This window comes from Gossypium hirsutum, chromosome A09 (genome assembly GCF_007990345.1).
Source record: "Gossypium hirsutum isolate 1008001.06 chromosome A09, Gossypium_hirsutum_v2.1, whole genome shotgun sequence".
Classification (NCBI taxonomy): domain Eukaryota; kingdom Viridiplantae; phylum Streptophyta; class Magnoliopsida; order Malvales; family Malvaceae; genus Gossypium; species Gossypium hirsutum.
Window position 1 is genome coordinate 60,945,730 of NC_053432.1, and position 22,447 is coordinate 60,968,176.

General features: G+C 31.7%; 2 protein-coding genes and 1 long non-coding RNA gene across 4 annotated transcripts; 1 reads left to right on the forward strand and 2 right to left on the reverse strand.

The window, feature by feature from the left end:
* The first annotated feature begins 372 nt into the window (after positions 1-372).
* On the forward strand, positions 373-8,901 carry LOC107889030 (1-phosphatidylinositol-3-phosphate 5-kinase FAB1B). Its single transcript, XM_016813323.2, has 12 exons — positions 373-952; positions 1,065-2,109; positions 2,380-3,114; positions 3,302-3,455; positions 3,568-3,912; positions 4,022-4,861; positions 4,951-5,282; positions 5,484-5,607; positions 5,693-5,863; positions 6,054-7,574; positions 7,687-7,953; positions 8,076-8,901. The coding sequence occupies exons 2-12, from the start codon at positions 1,520-1,522 to the stop codon at positions 8,397-8,399; spliced, it is 5,403 nt and encodes a 1,800-aa protein (XP_016668812.2). The 5' UTR covers positions 373-952; positions 1,065-1,519; the 3' UTR covers positions 8,400-8,901.
* A 539-nt stretch (positions 8,902-9,440) lies between these two features.
* LOC107890266 (uncharacterized) lies at positions 9,441-10,917 on the reverse strand. Its single transcript, XM_016814743.2, has 3 exons — positions 10,703-10,917; positions 10,483-10,598; positions 9,441-9,742 (listed from the first exon to the last, which is right to left on the reverse strand). Exons 1-3 carry the CDS (start codon positions 10,850-10,852, stop codon positions 9,619-9,621), a joined length of 390 nt encoding a protein of 129 aa, XP_016670232.1. The 5' UTR covers positions 10,853-10,917; the 3' UTR covers positions 9,441-9,618.
* A 5,222-nt stretch (positions 10,918-16,139) lies between these two features.
* LOC107890267 (uncharacterized) lies at positions 16,140-20,508 on the reverse strand. 2 transcript variants are annotated; one of them, XR_001681901.2, is made up of 3 exons: positions 20,243-20,508; positions 20,025-20,131; positions 16,140-16,543 (listed from the first exon to the last, which is right to left on the reverse strand). It is a non-coding gene; the product is annotated as an uncharacterized lncRNA (long non-coding RNA). The 2 variants fall into 2 exon arrangements; XR_001681900.2 differs by having other exon boundaries at positions 20,025-20,134.
* Between the last annotated feature and the right edge of the window lie 1,939 nt (positions 20,509-22,447).

Genomic DNA, 22,447 nt, shown 5'->3' on the forward strand with positions numbered 1-22,447 from the left:
TAAAACCCTCAAAATTTTTAAAAATTTAGTTAGCTATCCTAGACTTAATGCTAAGATCTACCACTACTTAACAACATAGTTACCAAATGAATTTTTTATTTTAAAATGGTACAACAACAAATTTAACAAAAATAAATAAATATTGTCAAAAAAGACTAAATTCTTAAAAATAAAATATAGAGACTAAATTCTAAATTAAATAAAATAAAAGGACTTATAGCATATTTTAACCTCTGTTTTAAAATGCCATGAACTGTCAACATCATTATAAAATCTTTGTCTCTTTCTTAAAAATTCTTTAAAGGTCAGTTTTGTCTTTTGAAAAATTAATTATTATTAATATACAGCTCAGTGTGTTGTTAGGACTAAATTAAAAGGGACAAAATAATAGAATCATCAGTTTCAAACAATTTTAATAAAAAGAACAAAAAGGATTATTTTTTAGGAACTCAATTTTGTAGGTTTAGATATTAGGATTAGATAAAATATATTACCAAAAAAAAAAATTCTTGCACATATATACAGAAATACAGTGCATAAGATTTTTTTTCCGGTTGTTTTGATACAATTTTGTTAAATAGAATTACTGGGTTTTTTTAAAATTAATTTTATAGGAAGAAAAGGAAAGTTTTTACTGAATTTTGTAGATTTAGATATTTAGATTAGATCAAATAATTATCAAAAGATTTTCTTGCATGTATATACAGATAGGATAGATTTTTTTTAAACAAAATTATTGGGTTTTTTTTTAATATTGAAAACGAGATTTTCAAAATCAAAAATCAATAATTTCATCATTTATATTGATTTCTTCATAAAGAATCGAATTCTGGGTTCTGGGTTTTTTTTTTTTTTTTGCTTTTTATGAATGCTTTGTAACGGTCTGTTTGCGTACGTGGCAAGAATCTGGAGGCTGTATGCTTCATTGATCGTTGATTGATTGGGATTTGAGGTAATGCTGTTTCCTATATCTAAACCTGAATTGTGTATAGATTTGTTTATTTGGTTATTAGAAATGTATTTTTATTAGTGTTATTTTGATCGGATTTTGTTTTAATTTTTAGGATTGTTTTCTGAATGACGGGCATCGAGTTGATTCATGAGAAAAGGCGTGTTTTGATCGTATATTTTAGTGATAGGATCAGTATTTTACCCTTTTTGAGGTTCAATTAATTGTGATTTATGTCAAATTTTTCGGATGCCATTTTAGTTGAATTCTAGAGTAGATTGTGTTGCCAGGCATTGATTTGGATCAGCATTTGATCAAAGTTCAAATAGTAGAATCGGGGTTTCGATTATTCTTACGTAGTTGAGATGGAGAAGTACGAATTACTTTGATAGGCTGACCGGTAGGCATAATAGTCGGTTTTTGATTGTTAGAATTTTTTATTTTCGATGGTTGCACTTGGTGGGATTGTGGCTTCGTTTCGGATTGAACTGCATGCTGTATTGTTTATGGCTTGTTTCGAGTTTCAAATGGAGCTACCTTAATGAGCAGGGGCATTAGGATAGTTTAAAGATGGATGCCACTAGCAAGACGATTTCTGAGCTAGTTAGTTTAGTTAAGTCATGGCTCCCTTGGCGATCCGAGCCTGATAATGTGTCGAGGGATTTTTGGATGCCTGATCATATCTGCAGGGTGTGCTATGAATGTGATTCTCAGTTCACATTATTTAACCGTAGACACCATTGCCGACTCTGTGGCCGAGTTTTCTGTGCCAAGTGTACAACAAACTCGGTTCCTGCGCCATTGGATGACTTCAGTATTCTCCAAGAAGAGAGGGAGCAACTTCGGGTATGTAATTATTGTTTCAAGCAATGGGAGCAGGGCATAAATGCTATCAATGATGAAGTGCAAGAGCTCGATGAGGATATTAGCTCTTCACCGTCAGCCGCTAGCTTTATGAGCACTAAATCTAATTATAGCAGTAGCTATAGTCTCGGCTCGGTTCCATATCTGGCTCATTCGAGATCTATTCCCAGCCCTCGTCAACTGTCTTCAATGAATCGAAGCATGGATAGATCCAGCAAGAGAATAACAATGACAAGTGATGATCTTATGATGGATGTAGAAGATCCATCTTCAAACTATGAACTTTTGTCAGACAGGTATGGAATCTTACCTTCTTAATTGCATTTCTTAAAAATTTTCAGGTTTTTCTATCGATCAAACAGAACTTAAATCTGTATAGACATCTGAGTTTTCATGTGTTTGTGCATCACTCTGTAATCTGTCATTTTTTATCTGTGTTGTCTATCGAATAGAATACAGGAAACCAGAAACCAGTAGCCAATAGAATTTATTGGAGAGTTGAGTAAAACAAGGTCTTAGTGTTCTATTCCAATCACTTATTGTTGCTTACTTTTTGTTTGCATCAGGAGTGATTATGATGATGACGACGACGACGATGAATACAGCATATATCTGTCTGATTCCGAGTCAAAGCATTTCTCTCAAGATAGTGGCTATTGTAGTCCTATCGGCTTTGATGAGACGAGCAATGATGAGTTGCATGCATTTCATCCCGATAGTGAAAACAATGACTCAAAAAATTTAAGCTGTTCTCCAATTGACCATAGTCTCCCTTCACCGTGTTTAGAAGGAATATCACAGATTGTGAAGGAAGATGAACCCGAAGTTGGTGACGAAGGTGAAATGTCATCGGCTTTATATGCTACTGAGCCTGTAGATTTTGAGAATAATGGACTTCTTTGGCTCCCTCCTGAACCCCAAAACGAAGAAGACGAGAGGGAAGCTCTTCTGTTCGATGATGATGATGATGTGGATGTTACAGGAGATTGGGGATACATGCGCAGCTCGAGTAGCTTCGGAAGTGGGGAGTCTCGGATTAAAGATAGATCGAGAGAAGAGCACAAGAAAGCGGTGAAGAGTATAGTTGATGGACATTTCCGGGCTTTGGTAGCTCAACTTTTACAAGTCGAGTGCCTTCCTGTGGGTGATGAAAATGACAGGGAGAGCTGGTTGGATATCATCACTGCTCTTTCATGGGAAGCTGCCACGCTTTTGAAGCCTGATACGAGCCAAGGGGGAGGGATGGATCCCGGTGGATATGTTAAAGTGAAATGCATAGCTTCTGGTTGTCGTCGTGAGAGGTAAATGTTACACAATATAACAATTGTTTCCATCCAATCTGTTTTTTGATTTTTTTTTTCCTAATGAATTAGAATCTAAATTAGTATAGACCCTGAGATGACCTCTAAGACTGCTTCCAGATATACTATTGCACTAGTTTTCGACACTCCGTTTTTCTGTTTCTGAGTTTTGTGATGTTTCTTATAGTATGGTTGTCAAAGGAGTTGTTTGCAAGAAAAATGTTGCTCATCGACGAATGAATTCAAAAATAGAGAAGCCTCGGTTGTTGATCCTTGGTGGAGCTCTCGAATACCAGCGGGTCTCCAACCAATTATCAAGTTTCGATACTTTGTTGAAGCAGGTATTTTCATGTTTATATGTTTCTTTCTGTTTAGGATATATCAAATTTTTATTTCCGTAAGCTATTATTATTTTGTCCTTCTGTTATATATTTTTTGACATCATTAAACCAGGAAAAAGACCATTTGAAGATGGCTGTAGCGAAGATACATGCGCATAAACCAAATATCCTTCTGGTAGAGAAATCAGTTTCTCGGTATGCCCAGGAATATCTCCTCGAGGAAGACATATCACTTGTTCTAAATATCAAAAGGTCATTGTTAGAACGCATTGCTCGATGCACTGGTGCTCAAATAGTCCCTTCAGTCGACCATCTCTCTTCTCAGAAACTAGGTTACTGTGAAAAATTTCATGTCGAGAGGTTCTTTGAAGATCTTGGCTCTGCCGGACAAAGAGGGAAGAAATTGGCGAAGACGTTAATGTATTTTGAAGGCTGCCGAAAGCCATTGGGTTTCACTGTAAGTAATCAAAAGTAACTGAAAAAAAACCAAATGGAAGACATTAATGTATTTGTTTTTCAGCTGCTGCAGGTCTAGTCTAACTGAATTTGTAAATGTTTTGCTTCAGATATTACTTCGGGGTGAAAATGGAGATAAATTGAAGAAAGTCAAGCATGTTATCCAATATGGAATTTTTGCCGCTTATCACTTGGCTCTGGAGACATCATTTCTTGCCGATGAAGGAGCCTCTCTTCCAGATTCCTCTTTTAGCTCTCCCATTACGGTGACACTTCTTGATAAACCACCAACTATTGCGAGGTCCATATCAACATTTCCTGGTTTCACTGTTCCGGTCAATGAAACATCCCAGGAACCTCCACATGGTAGTGATCTGCAAAGAGCTAACAGTATTCCCACTTTAAATCTTCCGTTCTCGGTTGTTAATCGTGCTTTGCCAAAAGAAGCTGCACAAACTTGTTTATCTAATGGTTCTAGCCTGCCATCTCCACAATCCACTACCGAGAAAGTTAATTTAGATTCCTTTTCCAAGAAAACTGATACTGGTCCCAAAGAATCGTCGACTATGGGATCTTTTGTTAACAAAAGTGAGTCAGCCACTATGAGTAATCATCATGTCGGGCTGTTAAATTCTTCACAACAAAATTCTACAGTACACATTGACCAAGAGAATTGTAGCACAGCAGTTGAAATTCAATCTGGTCTTTCGGAGGCATCATCGGTGCATCATGATAGTCAAAACTGTAATAACCAATCCCAGGAGCCAAAACCAATAAAAGAAGAATTTCCTCCAACACCCTCGGACAATCAGAGCATTTTGGTTTCTTTATCATCACGATGTGCATGGAAAGGGACTGTCTGCGAAAGATCCCATCTGTTTCGGATCAAATACTACGGCAGTTTCGATAAACCTTTGGGTCGGTTTTTGCGGGATCATTTATTCGATCAGGTAAAGTCTCTCTTTTCCACTTTTATATATATTTGATCATATGCACTGCAGCAGTTCTCTTGAAACTAAAGAAATTACTGATCTTTCAGAGTTACCAATGCCATTGTTGTGACATGCCTTCAGAAGCTCACGTTCATTGCTATACTCATCGGCAAGGAACCCTCACCATATCCGTTAAAAAACTCACTGACGTTTTCCTACCTGGTGAAAGAGTTGGAAAGATTTGGATGTGGCATAGATGCCTGCGATGTCCAAGAACCTATGGTTTTCCTCCAGCTACACTGAGGGTGGTGATGTCCGATGCTGCTTGGGGTTTATCTTTCGGGAAGTTTTTGGAGCTTAGTTTTTCAAACCATGCTGCAGCAAGCCGGGTTGCAAGTTGCGGCCATTCTTTACATAGAGATTGTCTTCGTTTCTATGGGTAATTTCCTTTTGCTTTTATATTATCAGTTGAATGCCGTATCCGAGTACAAAAAGTTGCCCTTGTAAATATGTGATAAAAACCATCTTTCGTGCTGGCTCTTGACCCATATATATAATGCATCACATTGTGTCATTAATCATTATCGGATGTTTTCTCGAGTTGAAATCAATCATTTTATTCATGCAAACTTGTTTGTAGATTTGGGAGAATGGTTGCTTGCTTCCGGTATGCATCAATTGATGTACATTCGGTGTACCTTCCACCCCCAAAACTTGAGTTTGACTACGAGATTCAGGAGTGGATACAAAAGGAAAAAGATAAGGTGCAAGGATTAACAGTTTCGGTTTCTTAAAGAAGCTGATTTAGATCTCACTTCATTTGTTTATTTTTTTGGTTATTATAAATAGGTGGTCGACCGGGCTGAGCATCTGTTTTCTGAAGTACTCAAATCCTTAAATCAAATAGCTGAAAAGAAAATCAGCAAAGGGGCACCTAATAGTACTGTGAAATCACCAGAATCGAGGAATCAAATTTCTGAACTAGAAGGGATATTACAAAAGGAGAAACTCGAGTTCGAGGTAAGACTTCCTTTATGTATTATATATTTTTTGCTTTAGCAAAACAGCCGGATTGCTGGTGATTATGTTGACCATGTATGGTTAGATTTCCATTACTTCTGTTGGAAAACTTCTATTCTGAAAAACAAATGTCTAATTTTCATTGCTGTTTATATTTTCCGGTTTTTTATTTCTCTCATATTTGGTTTAGGAATCATTGCAAAAGGCTTTGAATAGGGAAGTAAGAAAAGGGCAGCCTGTTATCGACATTCTTGAACTTAATTGGTTGCGGCGGCAATTACTTTTCCAAACTTATATGTGGGACCATCGCCTGGTTTTTGCAACAAATTTAGAAAATTGCAGGCCGCAGGACAATTTCAGCAATTTGATTTCAGGAGACGAGGAGAAAACTGTAACTGATGATGAGAAGCTCAAAGATGTGGACATCTTGGAGCATGGAAAAGGCCCCGAATGCTGTGACTTGTCCCCTGTGGATGAAAAGCTTGATAGGGGATCTGACCAAAGAGAATTAAATGGCAATGCTGATAAGTCAGACGTGATCCAACGAGAACTGGAAGTAAGTGGAGATTTGAGTCTTGGAATTGAAGAGTATGGTAGTCTTTCTGCTAGTCAGAGCATGTATGACCAATCGGACTGTGAGAAACCTACTGCAACTGTTCGTCGAGTCCTATCTGAAGGCCACTTTCCTGTCATAGAAGACTTGTCTGATACCCTTGACGCTGCTTGGACCGGGGAAATTCAACAAACAGTTGTATTGTGTAAGAAAGATTCATGTGATCTTTCTGATTCTGCTGCTGCAGGCACAGCAACGGAGAGGTTGAATTTGGAAAACCATTCCGAAGGAAAGATCGTGCCGAAGGCTCTTTTTTCTTTTTCACCTTCATTGTCCACTAGGGGTTCAGAAAATTTGGAAGACTCGATAAGCTGGTTAACGATGCCATTCTTAAGTTTCTACCGTTCATTGAACAAAAACTTCTTAGGAAGTGCTTCAAAGCTCGATACATTCAGCGAGTATGATCCAGTCTATGTTTCGTCATTTCGAGAGTTGGAAATGCAAGATGGGGCTAGACTGCTTTTACCTTTGGGTGTTAATGACACTGTTATTCCGGTTTATAATGATGAGCCCACGAGTATGATATCATATGCACTAGCATCACCTGAGTATCATTTTCAGGTAAGCAACAATGGGGATAGACATAAAGACAGTGGGGATATAACTACCTCTGTATCCGCAGATTCATCAACTCTTCGGTCTTTCCTTTCTGTTGATGAATTGACCTTTGATCCACATCAAAGTTTCAGTTCAATAGACGACGGTTCTGGATCTCGTAGCCTGATTATGGACCCACTCTCCCGTACAAAGGCTTTGCATGTCCAGGTTTCCTTCGGAGATGACGGGTCAGCTGATAAAGTGAAATATACCGTCACTTGCTATTACGCAAAGGGGTTTGAAGCATTAAGAAGAATGTGTTGCCCATCAGAGCTAGATTATATACGGTCCCTGAGTCGGTGTAAGAAATGGGGTGCTCAGGGTGGCAAGAGCAACGTCTTCTTTGCAAAGACCTTGGATGATCGGTTTATCATTAAACAGGTTACGAAGACAGAGTTGGAATCGTTTATAAAATTTGCCCCCGGATATTTTAAGTACTTGTCTGAATCAATTAGTTCTAGAAGTCCCACATGCCTCGCAAAGATTCTCGGTATTTATCAGGTGTTTGTTTAGCTTCAGATATTTTAATGCTACATATTATAATTGTTAATATATCGTTCATTGCTTACCAAAGCCGGAATAATTATTTTGTCTACTTTTATTTTTCTTGAAGGTTGCTACAAAGCATCTTAAAGGCGGGAAAGAAACAAAAATTGATGTTTTGGCTATGGAGAATCTTTTGTTTCGAAGAACCTGCACGAGGCTATACGATCTCAAAGGATCTTCAAGATCTCGTTATAACCCCGATACAAGTGGAAGCAACAAAGTTTTGCTTGATCAGAACTTTATCGAATCAATGCCGACTTCCCCTATTTTCGTCGGTAATAAAGCAAAGCGGTTGTTGGAAAGAGCTGTCTGGAATGACACTGCTTTTCTTGCGGTAAGTTTTCGATCTTTTCTTGTATGCTTGTCCCCCCCGAAGATGTTGTTAACATTCCAGGAGATCCATTCGCATGGTGCATGTTTATATCCATTATTTTTCTTTTCTTTTTGATTTTGCAGTCAAGTGATGTGATGGATTACTCGTTACTGGTCGGAATCGACGAAGAGAAGCACGAGTTAGTTCTCGGAATCATTGATTTCATGAGGCAGTATACCTGGGACAAGCATCTCGAAACTTGGGTGAAGGCTTCCGGCATCCTCGGTGGGCCAAGGAATGCAGCACCAACAGTAATTTCACCGAAACAATACAAGAAAAGGTTCCGGAAAGCAATGTCGACTTATTTCCTGATGATCCCCGATCAATGGTCTTTTTCTACCATGCCAAGAAAACCTGGTTTGGATACCGGTGAAGAGAATGGGCAAATCCGGACCTCGGTTAAGTGATTCTTCAAATCTGTGAGTGTATATTCATATCTTTGATTCTTTTTCCCCCCTTGTTCATATGATTGATTTCCATTTTTTTCATTTCTTTTTGAGGGCATTTTTTTCTCACAAAAAAACAATAAATTATAATTATTCTTTTAGGAAAGTTGCATGGGATTTTTTTTATAAGACAGAAATTTCTATCAGAGTTCCAAATTTTGATGATCTCTGCATGAAATTTTTTTGATCTTATAATTTTAGCATTCCACCATGTAAATGGATCAGTGAATTAGATTCTTTTGTGATTCATATATATAAATTATACCTTTGTTGATGGGTCTGGTTATTAGGTCAATCTAGTTATACAAACCGGTCTGGATGATTCGGATTCGGGTTTTCTTGCTCCGGTTCCTCACTTTACTAAAAATATCCGTGTTTTGTTTTATATCCGGGTATGGGGTTTGAGGATAAAACCTTTGAAAGATCTTCCAAATACATGAAAAAACTGAAAAAAGGATCCGAACATACTAGTGTCGTCGGATCCGAACAACATGGGGATTGAATGGCTGTGATTTATAGAGTTTAAATGATTATTTGACGGTTTCAGCTCTCCCAACCGTCGATATATACCAAAATTGACAGTAATACATAGTTTTGTTCTCATAAATGGCAACCAGAGTATTAGTGTAATTGATCCGTGTCAAACCTAGCTCTAATAAGTTCGAGCTCAATCTAACATTAATTTTTAATTTCGATCTCAGCTCGACATTTAATTGAATTGTTTAGGTTCAAACTCGATTAAGCTCATTTATTAACTTTCACAACTCAAGCTCAATTATGTTCGTTTGCATCAAGCTCGAGCTCATTTACACTTCAACCTTTTCTATATAACAAGGACAAAAATGTAATTTCATAACACAAAAATATATTAAAATGAAAAGTTCAATTAAGCTCTCAATCTAATTGAATCGAGTATTACGATACTCAAATCCCGGTTTGATTGATAGTTTGAATTGCTAGAGATCGACTCTTTTCTCCTAATCCAATGTTGAAGATCATACATTCAACGTCAAAAGGAGCTCTTAGCTTTAATTCTCCAATCTTTTTTATTTTTTATTATGGAATATCCGTGTCCCATATGATATGCACAAATATATATATATAACAGAGTTGGTTTTTTTTTTTTTGCTATATAATATGCATACAAATATGTGTATATATATAAGAGCTAGGGTTTTTACTAAAGGAATTTGTTAAAACCATTCCCCTTGAAGTTTGAAACCCCATTTTTAGGGTTTTTGAAGCCTCCACTATTAACAATTTGAATCCATCTTTCTTGAAGAAGATCAAGGATCTCTGCATCTCTGCATTCATTTTAACATTTGCCAAAAAAGATGAACTATTATAGATTAAAATCAGAGTAACTAAAACATGTGTAATTGAGTCAGAGCCGAAGTTTGATTGAGTTCCATTGAATATCAGTTTCAAAGTTCGGGTTTAGCTCGAGATAAAATCTAACTCCTCAAGCTTGGTTGATTAATCTCATTTAAGTATAGTAAAAAATGAGCTATATCTGGGAGTGGAAGTAGAAATTTTGTATTGGGGTTGAGATTGAATTATAAATTTTTTAGTATCAACTTGAGATCAATTATTTGTACTTGAATTTGGCTCTCTTAATAGCAGTGGCGGGTCATTAAAATTAATTTTTACAAAATTTGAAGGATTTAATGAGAATTTCTAAAAAGAATTTTGGTAGGTTTAATGAAAACTTTAAAAAAAAATTTCAAACTCTTAGACAAATTTGGAGGTGTAAAAAATATTTTCAAAATTTTAAAAAAAAGCTCTCCTTTCTTAATAGGCTAAGCTAGGTCGAGCAAGACTTTTATAATAATTACTAGAACTCAAGCTTTTTTCGAAGTCAAATTCAAGTAAAACCCCGAGCTCTTAAGCTCATTTGTAATCAATCAAACTTGAGCTCAACTTTACAATGATGACCATAATTCAAGCTTAAGTAAATCTCGAGTAATTTTTAAATATAGAAGTCTTAAATAACTTCAGCTCAACTCGATAATGATGGAATAAAATCCGAGTTTTATGTACTTACCTATGATGAAAAAGAGTAGGAGAAATGAAACGAGGACCTTCATCATACCCTTCACAAACTATTTCACCATTATCATCTCTGTAACATATTACACCCAAAGCTTTATCCTCAAAAACCTGTCAAAAAAAAACACACAAACCATATCATGTTTCTCACTTTCTGGTCGGAAAACAATAGCCGAAAATACCCAAAAAAAAAAACTGATCATTTTTTGTTCAACCTTATTGTTGTTGGAGAAACCACTGATCTGAATTTCCGGTGATTTCTTACAAGGAGCTTGGTTGTTTTGAAGCATCACGATCTTGCTCACACGTGGTTTCGATGTTTTAAAAGGGAGATTAACAGGAAAAGAATATGTAATTACAGACATTGAAGAAAAAATATTACAGTGAAGAAGAAAGAAAATGAAGGACAGTGAGAGAATTTATGCGCGTGTGCCTGTGTTTTTCTTTTAAAGACAAAAAATGATAATTACACTCTTCTGGAAGGTTTTTTTTTTTTTTGCTTTTTAAATTTTGACAGGTAAATATCAAGCGAGAATTTAAAAATTAGTATTATCGGTTAATATTTATCAACGAATAAATAATATATTTTAAATTTAAATTAATTTAATGATTAATGTTAGAGATCAAATAAGAAAATTATTTAAATTTTAATTTATAAATTTATAATATTAAAATTATTTTATAAAAAAATTAAATATAAAAAAGAATTTTTGACATTTAAAATAAAGGTTATTTAGAAGTGACTTTAATAGTTTAGTGACTTAAATTATTTTATTAAATAATTAATAATTTTTTAAAATTAAATAATTAAAATATTAATTTATTAATAATTTAATAAAATTAAGCGTAATTTACTAGAAAGTTTGAAAAAGTACTGAATTATTTGTCATAGTTTTAAGGTAACATGGGTTCCATTTTTGCTTTATCTTTATACTGTTGATTAAGTCTTAGGGTGAGTTTGAATAGGCGGTGCGTTTAACTGCGATTAGTATAAAAATAATAGTGACGGTGAGATTAGATACTGTAGCAATACTGTAGCGTGAGACAAAAAGTAAGTTAAACGCACCGCACCGCAGTCAATCGCCCATCCAAACGAAGCCTTACTATATATATTTGTGTTATATATATATATATATATTCCTGTTTGAGATCGGAAAAAAAAGGGTTTCATTAATTTATATATATTTATTTTGATATTATAGAAATATTAAAAAATTAAAATTACTGACTGTAAATTAATAAAAAAAATATTTTTCATTTGGTTAAGATAATAATTTTTTATCTTGTGAACTGAAAACAAAAAATTAATTAAATAAATTTAAATAAAAATCAAACTAAAATCAAATTTAATTTAATAAAATTGAACCAAAACTAAATTAAATAAAATGGCTCAAATCAATTTATGGTTTTTATGAGAGTCTATTTCTCAACTTTATTGAGAGGGATTGCATAAATCAATTAAGTTAATTTTAGATTCAACTTGTTGATTTTGTGTTATATTAAATTGAGTTATGAGATTGCAATATGAGATCAAATTAAGAACTTTGAATGTTGGAATTCCAAATTTTATAGATGTTGAATGTCATTTTCTAAAAACAATCACATAAATCAATTGAGCTAAATTTCAGATATTTTTTTATTTGATAATATATTGGAGAAAGATTTTCTTTGTTCAAATTATTATAATATGATTAGATTGAAGTTTTCATAAATTTTTTAAAAAAAAATTTAAAAAAATTAATTTGATTTTCATTAAATAAGATATTTTAATTTAAATAAGATATTTTTCTTTGATACATAGTTTGATAAGATATTATTAAAATTAGATTAGATTAGATTAATGAAGGGACGTCCAAAAGATAAGATACTGTAATTCTTGTACTATAAAGCTACGGTATTTTAATTTGGGTCATGAATCATGATTCAATTTTTTATTCTTTTTTTTAATTACATTTTGAATAAAGATTTTTTTTTTCATATTTGATGATCCATAATAGAGGTGTTCGTGAATTAGGTCGAGTTGGGTTTAGGTAACAACCGATTTAATTGATCGGTTTGATTAGTTTTTTCGAACCAACTTTGACATGAGAAAATTGATTTGGCCGACTTTAGTAGAGAAGATCGATCAAACTGAACCGACTTTGATTCGATTGATTTTTTTGGTTAGCTTAACTTTGGGTTATTGGGTTGAGTTTATATGATTATATATCTATTATATATTATTAAATATAAATATATTTTAAATAATTTAAAAATATAAAATAAGTCATTTTTCGATCGGTTCAGTTTTGAAATTCAAAAACAATAATTGGTCCAATTAATCAATTAAATAAAGGTCAAAATTGACCAACCCGCCCCACCTGACTAAACTGAAACTGAAAAATCGAATGAGTCGATTTTTTTATTAAAATCAAAATTTTTTCTCTCCTAGTTCTAGTCATGTTTGTCGTGATATTAACATACTTTATGTTTGTCCAAACCCAGACGGCTCAAAATATAAGTTTAAAATTTTGCCTAATCTAAACTCATTTTAGACCACCCATATTTTTAAATTTTTTTAAAAATAAGTTTATGTTATTTTTTAATTCAATATTTAATATTTTAATTTTTTTCATTTATTAAAATTTATATATGCCCAACTTAACTTTTTTAATATTTACTTTATAATATTATATATTACTATAAATTTAATTTTTAGGTATTATAAAATTACATAATATATAAAAAGTAATATTGTAACATCCCTTAACCCCAAACCGTCACCGGAATAGGGTTACAAGGCATTACCGGACTTATACACTAGCATTTATAAAAATCGAGTCATAAATTTGCATTTCCAAATCGAAACTTCTCAAATTACACTATAAAGTCCCTAATATGAGTCTACGGGGCCCAATACATGCTTTAGAAGTAATTCGGGATTAAACCGGCAACTTTGGAAATTTTAAATTGAAGATAGGGGCACACGCCCGTGTGGCCTGGGACATGGCCGTATGGCCAGCCCATAGGGTTCCCATGACCGTGGGGCTAGGCCGTGGGCAGATCTGACTTGCACACACGACCGTAGGGACAGCACGTGTGACATAAACAGAGAGTCACACGGCCTGAGCACACACCCATGTGACTTGGCCGTGTGAAAACATGATTTTTTACCATTTTTAAGCTATGTTCACATGCTAAACACATCTAATTCATGCCCAAACATTTATTAATAGTTCTTAAATAAAATATCATTCTTTATGCCATTCAAACTTAGCAAATATTCATTCATTCACTTCAATACCTCTTAAAGATTATGTACCACAATTCATATCGAAATTATACTACAATATCATGCTAGTCAAACTCATGTAAGTTTAACTTCCAAAATATGTATATTTCATAGCATGTTTCAACATCTTTCATGCTCATTCTTATCATTTACAAAATAAAATCTTAACAGCCTAGGTACATGCCAATTTACCAATAGAAAGGTACTTCACCACTTTGAGTTCGGGATTGGTTTGGATGCTGAGTCCTTAACTTTCTTTCGCACCTAATCCTACATACGAAAAAACAAACCATACGCTGAGTATACACTCAGTGGTATTTCTATAAACCAATACTTAACATGCATTTAAAACATAACTATAAATTCTAACAATAAGAACTTTATAAATTACCATTCAATTATTCTTAAATTACAATAACACTTATTAATAAGATCGTATTCAATAAGATCATACAGTAACAATAGTATCTTTCAGTGCTCAGTACAGTAGTTTATCCCTTACATTCATTTTACATATCTTCCCTGTAGTTAAGCAATTCATATATATTTATATTTCATGTCTTTCGATAACTTAAACATTTGTAATAAATCAATCACAGTCACTTAATTGATATCAAACAGTCTTCAGTACTTTCATTTACCCCTATTAACATCACTCGGACTTAAACGGATACGCGGATCCTACCCACACACCGAGGATAAGATACAGTGTTTCATTGGCCGAAACCGAAATACACCGTAGGGTAACAGTAACAGTAACAGTAACAGTCATAATCAGGTACGAAGTACCTATTCAGAACGAATCCGAAACAATCACAGTAGTCGACACATATAGTGTCTCATCGACACATAGTCGGAATATCCCTGAACACTTCCAATCTTATGGCATGCCAATTGTATCCGACTAGCCCGACACTGTTAATAGGGTATTCAAATTGTTTCATTTCAATACAGAAGTAGTAACAGTTTCCATCATGTCATTCATTATACATTCTAACTATTAAAAATAACAATTACATTGTATTAAATCATTAAGCATAGTTTATAGAAATACAAACCGAAATTCTCGAGTTTACTCGATATCCTCTTTCACTTTCTCCTTTCCCTTTTTCGATGACGTTTTCGGTGCTACGTTGGCTACATTAAATTTAACATTTAACATTATCAATATATGTTATTTAATAACACACTCTTTAATTTCCATGTAACTTTTACTATATTTCCAATTAGGTCCTACCACCATAATCATTCTTTTTCTTCAAATAACCTTATAAATTTCATTTTATACCTACTTTAAACAAGTTTCAACTCTTAATATTCAAAATAAAACATCAATTCTACAATTTAAACAATTTAATCCCTACTATAACAAAACTTATATCTATCTTTACAATTCAATCCTTCTCCCACTTTTAACTTGAATTTCCATCAATTAAACCAATAATTCTTCCATTCACTCAATTTAATCAACACCTAAAAATTCAATAACTTTCTAAATTTCAACAAAATTCAAATAGTATTTCTTCCCAAGATTCGATAGGCACCAAAATTACAAGAAAAAAGATAAAATTGACTTACCACTTAAAGCTTGAACCTTAAAACCCTATTTTCCTTTCTTTTTTTTTCTTTCTTTCCCTGTTTTGTTTCGTCCTTCTTTCTTTTTTTTTCTTTATTCTTTTATTATTTCTTTTATTATATTATTAAGTATTATATTATTATAATTATTAATTTCTTAAATAATAAGTAAATACATTTATTTACATACATTTGTACCAATTATAATAATACAAATGTATTTATACTTACCACACACTTGTCACATAAGGCTTATTTGTTAATTTAGTCTTTTGACTTTTCTATAGTTAATAATTAAACCTTCACACTTTATTCAATTTAGTCCATATACTTAATGAACCCTAATTAAGGTAAATCTACTTAATTAAAATTTAATTAACCTCTCACTTAACTTAGTAAATATTTCTAATAAATATTTACGAATCTAATTTTTAAAATCGAAAACTCAAAAACTCACTTTTCCAATGACCTTAAAATTTGGGTCATTACAAATATAATATAATATATTACAAAATTTAGAAAACGGATTGGGCCAGACTCGAGCTGTAACACCCCATACCCAACTTGATCATCAGGTCAGGGTATCGAGATATCATATTCATTGTCGGAGCAACTACAATTAATTTCATATCAATTGAATATTTTTATTCAAGTTATTAAGCTCATTACACCTTTATAACATGATTTATAAGCAAATCGGAGCTTCGTACGATCTTATGAAAGCTCTCTTAATAATTGTTAGTTGTTCAAGGACTTAAGTATAAAGTTTCAATCTATCGAGTTGACGTTGCAACTTTGAGAATTCTACGTCGCAATGTCATTCACTGGCTTTGGCTCGTCGTGACATGTGCTCTGTTTTCATGAAAACCATGCTTTTCAATTTACAACACCTAAATCAATACTTGTTTAACACTTTTCAACCAGTTCAACAAACATATCATTCATATTTACCTATTTCCAACCTTAAACATCACATAATTCAACTTAAAACTCAATCAGATATAACTATGTTTGCAAAGTTAACGAGGTGCTCAAAGTCCATCAAATGATTCCACTAGAAATCTTCACATACATACTTGGTTTAAACCTACGTACATACCATAAACTATTACCAAAATATCAACAACATACCCTCTTCTAAGCTTTAAGATGTGATGTGATGAGTTGAGATTGATCTTCACTCTAAAGCTTCAATTCAAGCCTTTACCACCTACGCATTGGGAAATAACGCGTTAAGCTTATAAAAGCTTAGTAAGTACATCAAGAATTAAACTTATCATTACCTTAATTAAATTTAACATACCAATGCTTTAAATATAACATAATGAATTTAATTAAATGATCATTAAATGCTCATTTCCACTTACAATCTTACTATGTTTCACTTAACGTGTAACATCCTCAAAACCCCTTTGGTCGTAAATAATATGAGATAAAATTTTAATAAAATAAGGTATAAGATCAAAGAAAATAAAAGTTGCAATATATCAAAAGAGAGTTAAATCAAGAAGCATGACATGATGTATAATTGATTTCTCAATAAAATGAGAAAATGATGTGAAGATGATAAAAGAGAATATTGAGGAGTATTAAAAAAATAATAATAATAATAATTAAGAAGTAGGTTTTCATATATTGATTTAAAGTAAGGACTAAATCGTAAATATGTAAAAAAAATTGGCTTAAGTGTAAATGTTCAAAATTTAAGGGATCCAAGTGTAAAAATAAGAAATTTGGAGGACCAAAAGTGAAAATAATCCAATTTAATATGATATGGAATTGGCATGCAAGGACCAAATTGAATAGGTGAAGAATTATGAGGGACGAAATCGTAATTTTATCAAATTAAGCGATGATTCAAAGATGAAATTTTAAAAGATCATAAAGGGCAAAATGGTCAATTAGAAAAAAGAGAAAGAACTCTACAAGGCAATGATGATGTTTTATAATTATTTAATTAGATAAATATTACTTTATTAATATTTTAATGAGATATTTTACTAACATTTTATTATAAATAGCTAGTATAAAAGGACAGGAAGATGAAAAAAAAAGAGAGGATCCTCCCATCTTTCCAACGTGAGTGAGGGGGAGTGAAGAAGAAAACTTTTTTGTCTTTACAATTTGGTCCTTCCACCAAAAATCCACCATTTTCACCTAGAATTTCAAGAAATTTTCATAATCACCAAGAGAGAAAAGTGATAAGGAGACTATGGAGAATAAGAAAATACCTTGGATTCAAGAAAATGGAAATTGGAGGAGAGAAAATCAAGTTAAAGATTGCAATCATTAGGACAGGGTAAGAACATCAAGATTTCAATATATTTTTAAGTTTAATATTATTGAAAAAGCTTGAAATTGATGTTAAAGTAGAGTTTTCTTATATAAGGTTTTATGTTCTTGATATGTTAGTGAAGGGAAATAAGAGGAAGTGATGGGAAATATTGTAGAGAAAGGAAAGGAGGGTGTTATAAACTTGGTTATCAATATTTTGCACTAAAACAGTTTTGGACAGCAGCATTAGTTTGACTTTGAAAATTCACCAAAAATTGTAGAAATTGAATTATAGATTAATTAAAGTATTAAATTAAATCCTATTGAGTCTAGTTTTACATAGAAGAAACGGTGTAAGCAAAAGAATTTCATGTTATGAGATATATGAAATTTTGTGAGACAATGTCAGATTGATTTCGAGTTCCCCTGTTCTGACTTTGGAAAATCATCAAAATTATAAAAAAAATAATTAGGGGTTTAAATTTATATTTTTAAATTATTAATGAGTCTATTTTCAAGATAAATAAACATAAACATCATCCAAATCTCGTACTAAGATATAATTAATTTTTAGTAAAGAAAGATCGAAGCTGTCAAATAGCAGAAGAATGATAAATTTGAAGATTTTACTGTGCTTATTGATTAAATTATAAATTCTGAAATTTTTATGGTAACAATATATTTGAGTCTAGTTTCAAAAACATCAAGCGTATCTTAATTTAGAATTCTGTAGCTCAAGATATAAATAATTTAGTGACTACGACTCAAGTGGACAGCTTTAATATGAACACATAAGTAAATAATGGAATTATAGATAATGTTACATATAAGCATCTTATATACTAAAAGCTAAAGATTCTAACAAATATATACATAAAGGATGTGGAATGGAGAGGAGGAGGAAGAAAAAATATATTAATATATATATAGTAGATGAATTTGAAATATTTCGAAATGGTTGTAGGTGATGGAATGATTGATACATATGAGTATGTTTAAATGAATTGATAACATAATAAGTGCCTAATTGTTAATTGATGTGAATTCTTTGTTAAAATTTTATGAACAATTAATTTGATTGGCACAATTTAGAAATAAATATGAAATATACATAAAGTGGGTAAACTAATTTTGTAAGTGCAAGTCATGCAATTGTCTTATTTGTACAATTTTAATATTTGTGTTAACTTTATAAATTTTGTTATCTTTAATTGAATATCATATTTTAATGAACTCCTTTAACTCATAATTAGTTCTATTGTAAATTCAATTATTACTAAAATTAGTTAGTGATCTACATTAATTAAATCATAAGATAAATTGATCCGAAATTTTCAGTAGTTACTTCGGCAACGAATGTGACATCCTGATGCCTTGACTTGGCGATCGGGTCGGGTATGGGGGTGTTACATAACGATTCACTACTAATTTCACCTAACACTTTTCGTTTAGCTCACAATGACTTAATTGGACAAGCAGGATATGTGGAAAAGAAAACACTAGAATGCACCAAAACGCAGAATCAATGAAATGCTCCGAAGAGCCACTATCACTAAGTTGCACCGAAGTGCCTCTATCACTGATTTGCACCAAAGTGCCACAATCACTTTATGCGTTGAAAGTTTCCTAATAACCTGTCATCTATATCCAACATGTTCATTTCTTATCTACCTGAGCATTTATATTTTCATTTTTCATCACTACCACTTATTAATTAATAACATATAAAATTTTACATTCTTTACAATTTAGTCCTTATTTTCATGAAAATCAATATTCATTAAATTATCACTTTAATTTCACATAGAATTAAATTTACTACCATAAAAACTTCATTCAAACTCTCAATTCAAGTATTTTTATTTCAAACTTCTATTTTTTACACTCTTTACAAATTAGCCTTCTTTACATAAATTTCACTACACTTAACTTACAATCATTTCAATTTAATTCTTCCTAACATATAATTCAACAATCACTTTATTCTCACTTTAGAATACATTTCACTTCCATATATCGCTTTATTTAAACATTTCATTACAATATTTTAGTAAACATAATCACTTTTGATTATTTTCAATTTAGTCCTTAACAATATGAAATTTCATGTTCACTATAAATCCACTTCAATATCACTTTAAATTTAACTCACTACCATATAATACTTCATTTAAGCACTTATTCATAATATTATATTCTACACATTAAATTTTGTATACTTTACAATTTAATCACTTATTATATGCTTTCATTACACAATTAATTTACTTGAAATTGAGATTAAATGGATATCTTCACTATTTCAAATTAAATAATAACACAAATATTTTTAAGTTAAATTCTTGAAGTACTTACCTATCTTTACATATTTCATATTTGGATTTTAATAGGTATAGTAAAATTCTTGAAGTACTTACCTCTCTTCTGTTAGAACTTCACTATTTTGCTTTTAATTCTCTTCCTTCCTCACTTTTGTCACCATCTTCACTTCGTTTCCAACACTTCCATCATTTCTTCTTTTTTTCTACTTCATGAACACATCAAATAGAAAATCAATTTCTTTACTAGAAATCACTTTCTCATATCTCTACTTCAACAAAATATAAATTTCATAAGAAAACACTTGAATTCATACCTTGTCTCTTTAATCTCTTCACTTTCTTCTCAACTTTTTTCACTTCCAAATCCAATTTCTTTTTTCCAAGATGATAATCAAACTCTCTAGAATCTCTACTTCACTTTTCCTTTTTGGTGGCTATGAAAATTTTCAAGATTTTTGAGTGAAATTGATGAAATTGATGGAAAAAAACTAATTTGTAAAGAATGGAAAATTTCTCTCCCCTTCCTTTTCTCATTCACATTGGAAAGATGAAGAAAATGACATTCCTAATAACTTTTGGAATAGAAGTAATATTACCATATAAAAATAATTTTGATGAAAGACAAATTCTAATAAAAGTAAGGCTAATATAGACGAATAAAGGAATGGAAGAATTTTGTAAAAATGAAGTACAATATTTTCTTAAAAAAAATAGAAAGAGTGGCTCTCCTTGGAGTTATTTAGCATTTTTCCTTCCTTTTTATACTAACATTATATAATTAAAATATTTATATTATAATATATATTATTAAAATAATAATTAATTAATTAAATAAAATAAAATATCACCAACATCATGATTACAATCCAATGACCCATATGTTATACTTCAAGACTAAGTAAATCCAATGGCCATAATTCATCCACACATCCAAGGACATTTTGATAATTTTTCCCATTAATTATCTTTCTTGTTAAATCACCATTTTGCCCTTGGTCAAATTTAATATTTCTATTTATGTCCTTTCCACCTTTGATTATTTCCACTTTAGTCCTTCAACTTTGTTAATTTTCACTTTAACCCTTCAACTTTTGAATATTCAGACATTGACCTCATCACTTTTCACTTCTTCACAATTTAGTAAATATCTCAAATTTATATCTCACAATATAATACACGTTTCAACATTCTACAGTCTCCAATACCTTCCTCTACTAACATTGATGTACCTTGTCTCATTTACTCAATAAATCAATTATACACATTCTAAGCATAACACTTAACAAATTTAACATGATGATTTTTGGGGCGTTACATGAGCCTTCAATGTTCAAGCTCAAGCTCGGCTCATAGTTTGAACGGGCCTAATTTTTTGTCCAAACCCATCCAAATTTCAGGCAATTGGTGATGGCAAATACGTTAATATACGAGGTGTATGGGGGTTACTTGGATTCGAAACCTAACGGAATTGAGACAATGAAAGTTGAAAACAAAGCTCATAATGCATCAGATTTAATTGATAAAAGATTTGAAAATATGTGAATCTAAATTGGCATCTATGTGGAAGAAGGGGAGGGGAAGTACGGGCCTTGGCTATTTTGGTTAAATGATATAATTTCACTTTTAATCCCTATTAACAATTTAAGAGTTCAATATAATCTTTTTATTTAGCTTTGGCCAAATGGAACTTTTCCATTTTTAGTCTCTCTAAAACAAATAATTATTCAATTTAAATTATTTGAACATAAATTTTTTTAGCTTTGATCCCTCAATTTTTTTTTATTTCAACCCAACACAAGTTTCTGCCATTTGAGAAAAAACAAATTCGAATTCCTTTCTTTGAGGCCGTGTATGGAAGACAAATAAGCACATCAGTTATACGAATTTGAACATGAACAAACTATTTTCTCTATTCTTAGCTTACAACTCAATTTTTAAAAATCAAATTGATGGTTGAACCAATTAGACTATTATTTTCTGTTAAATTATTGTTTCTTGATTTAACTGTCAGTCAAAAAATAATTAAATAAATAATTTAAAATTATAAAAATATTAAAATAATAAATTAGTTCAATCGTTGATTTTTTATTTCATTTTCAAATTTTAATTGGTTTTGAGTGATTTACTCAAAAGTCAGTTCAAACCTTTATCTGGACTGGTAAGTCCAATGCTAGCTGTTCCTGTATTCCCAAAACGAAAATTGTTGCCTACGAACCCGAAGTTTCAACTCTTAAGTGATATTGGGTGAACTAGTCCAATTTTCAAAATTGCAGCCCAAATAATAAATAAACTTCAAGCTTAATTTAATTAATTCGGATTTGCTATATTAAGAAACATTTAAAAAAACACGATGGCTCATTAACATTTTTTAATAAACTCAAATTCAGCCCAATAGTTAATATTTCATTTAAGAGTTCGACTCGAAAAAATTTAAAAAAAAATTTAATTTTAAATTATTCAAATCTAATTTATTGAGTTAACTTAATTAACTCAAATTTTTTTCAAATTTTGAGTTTAAA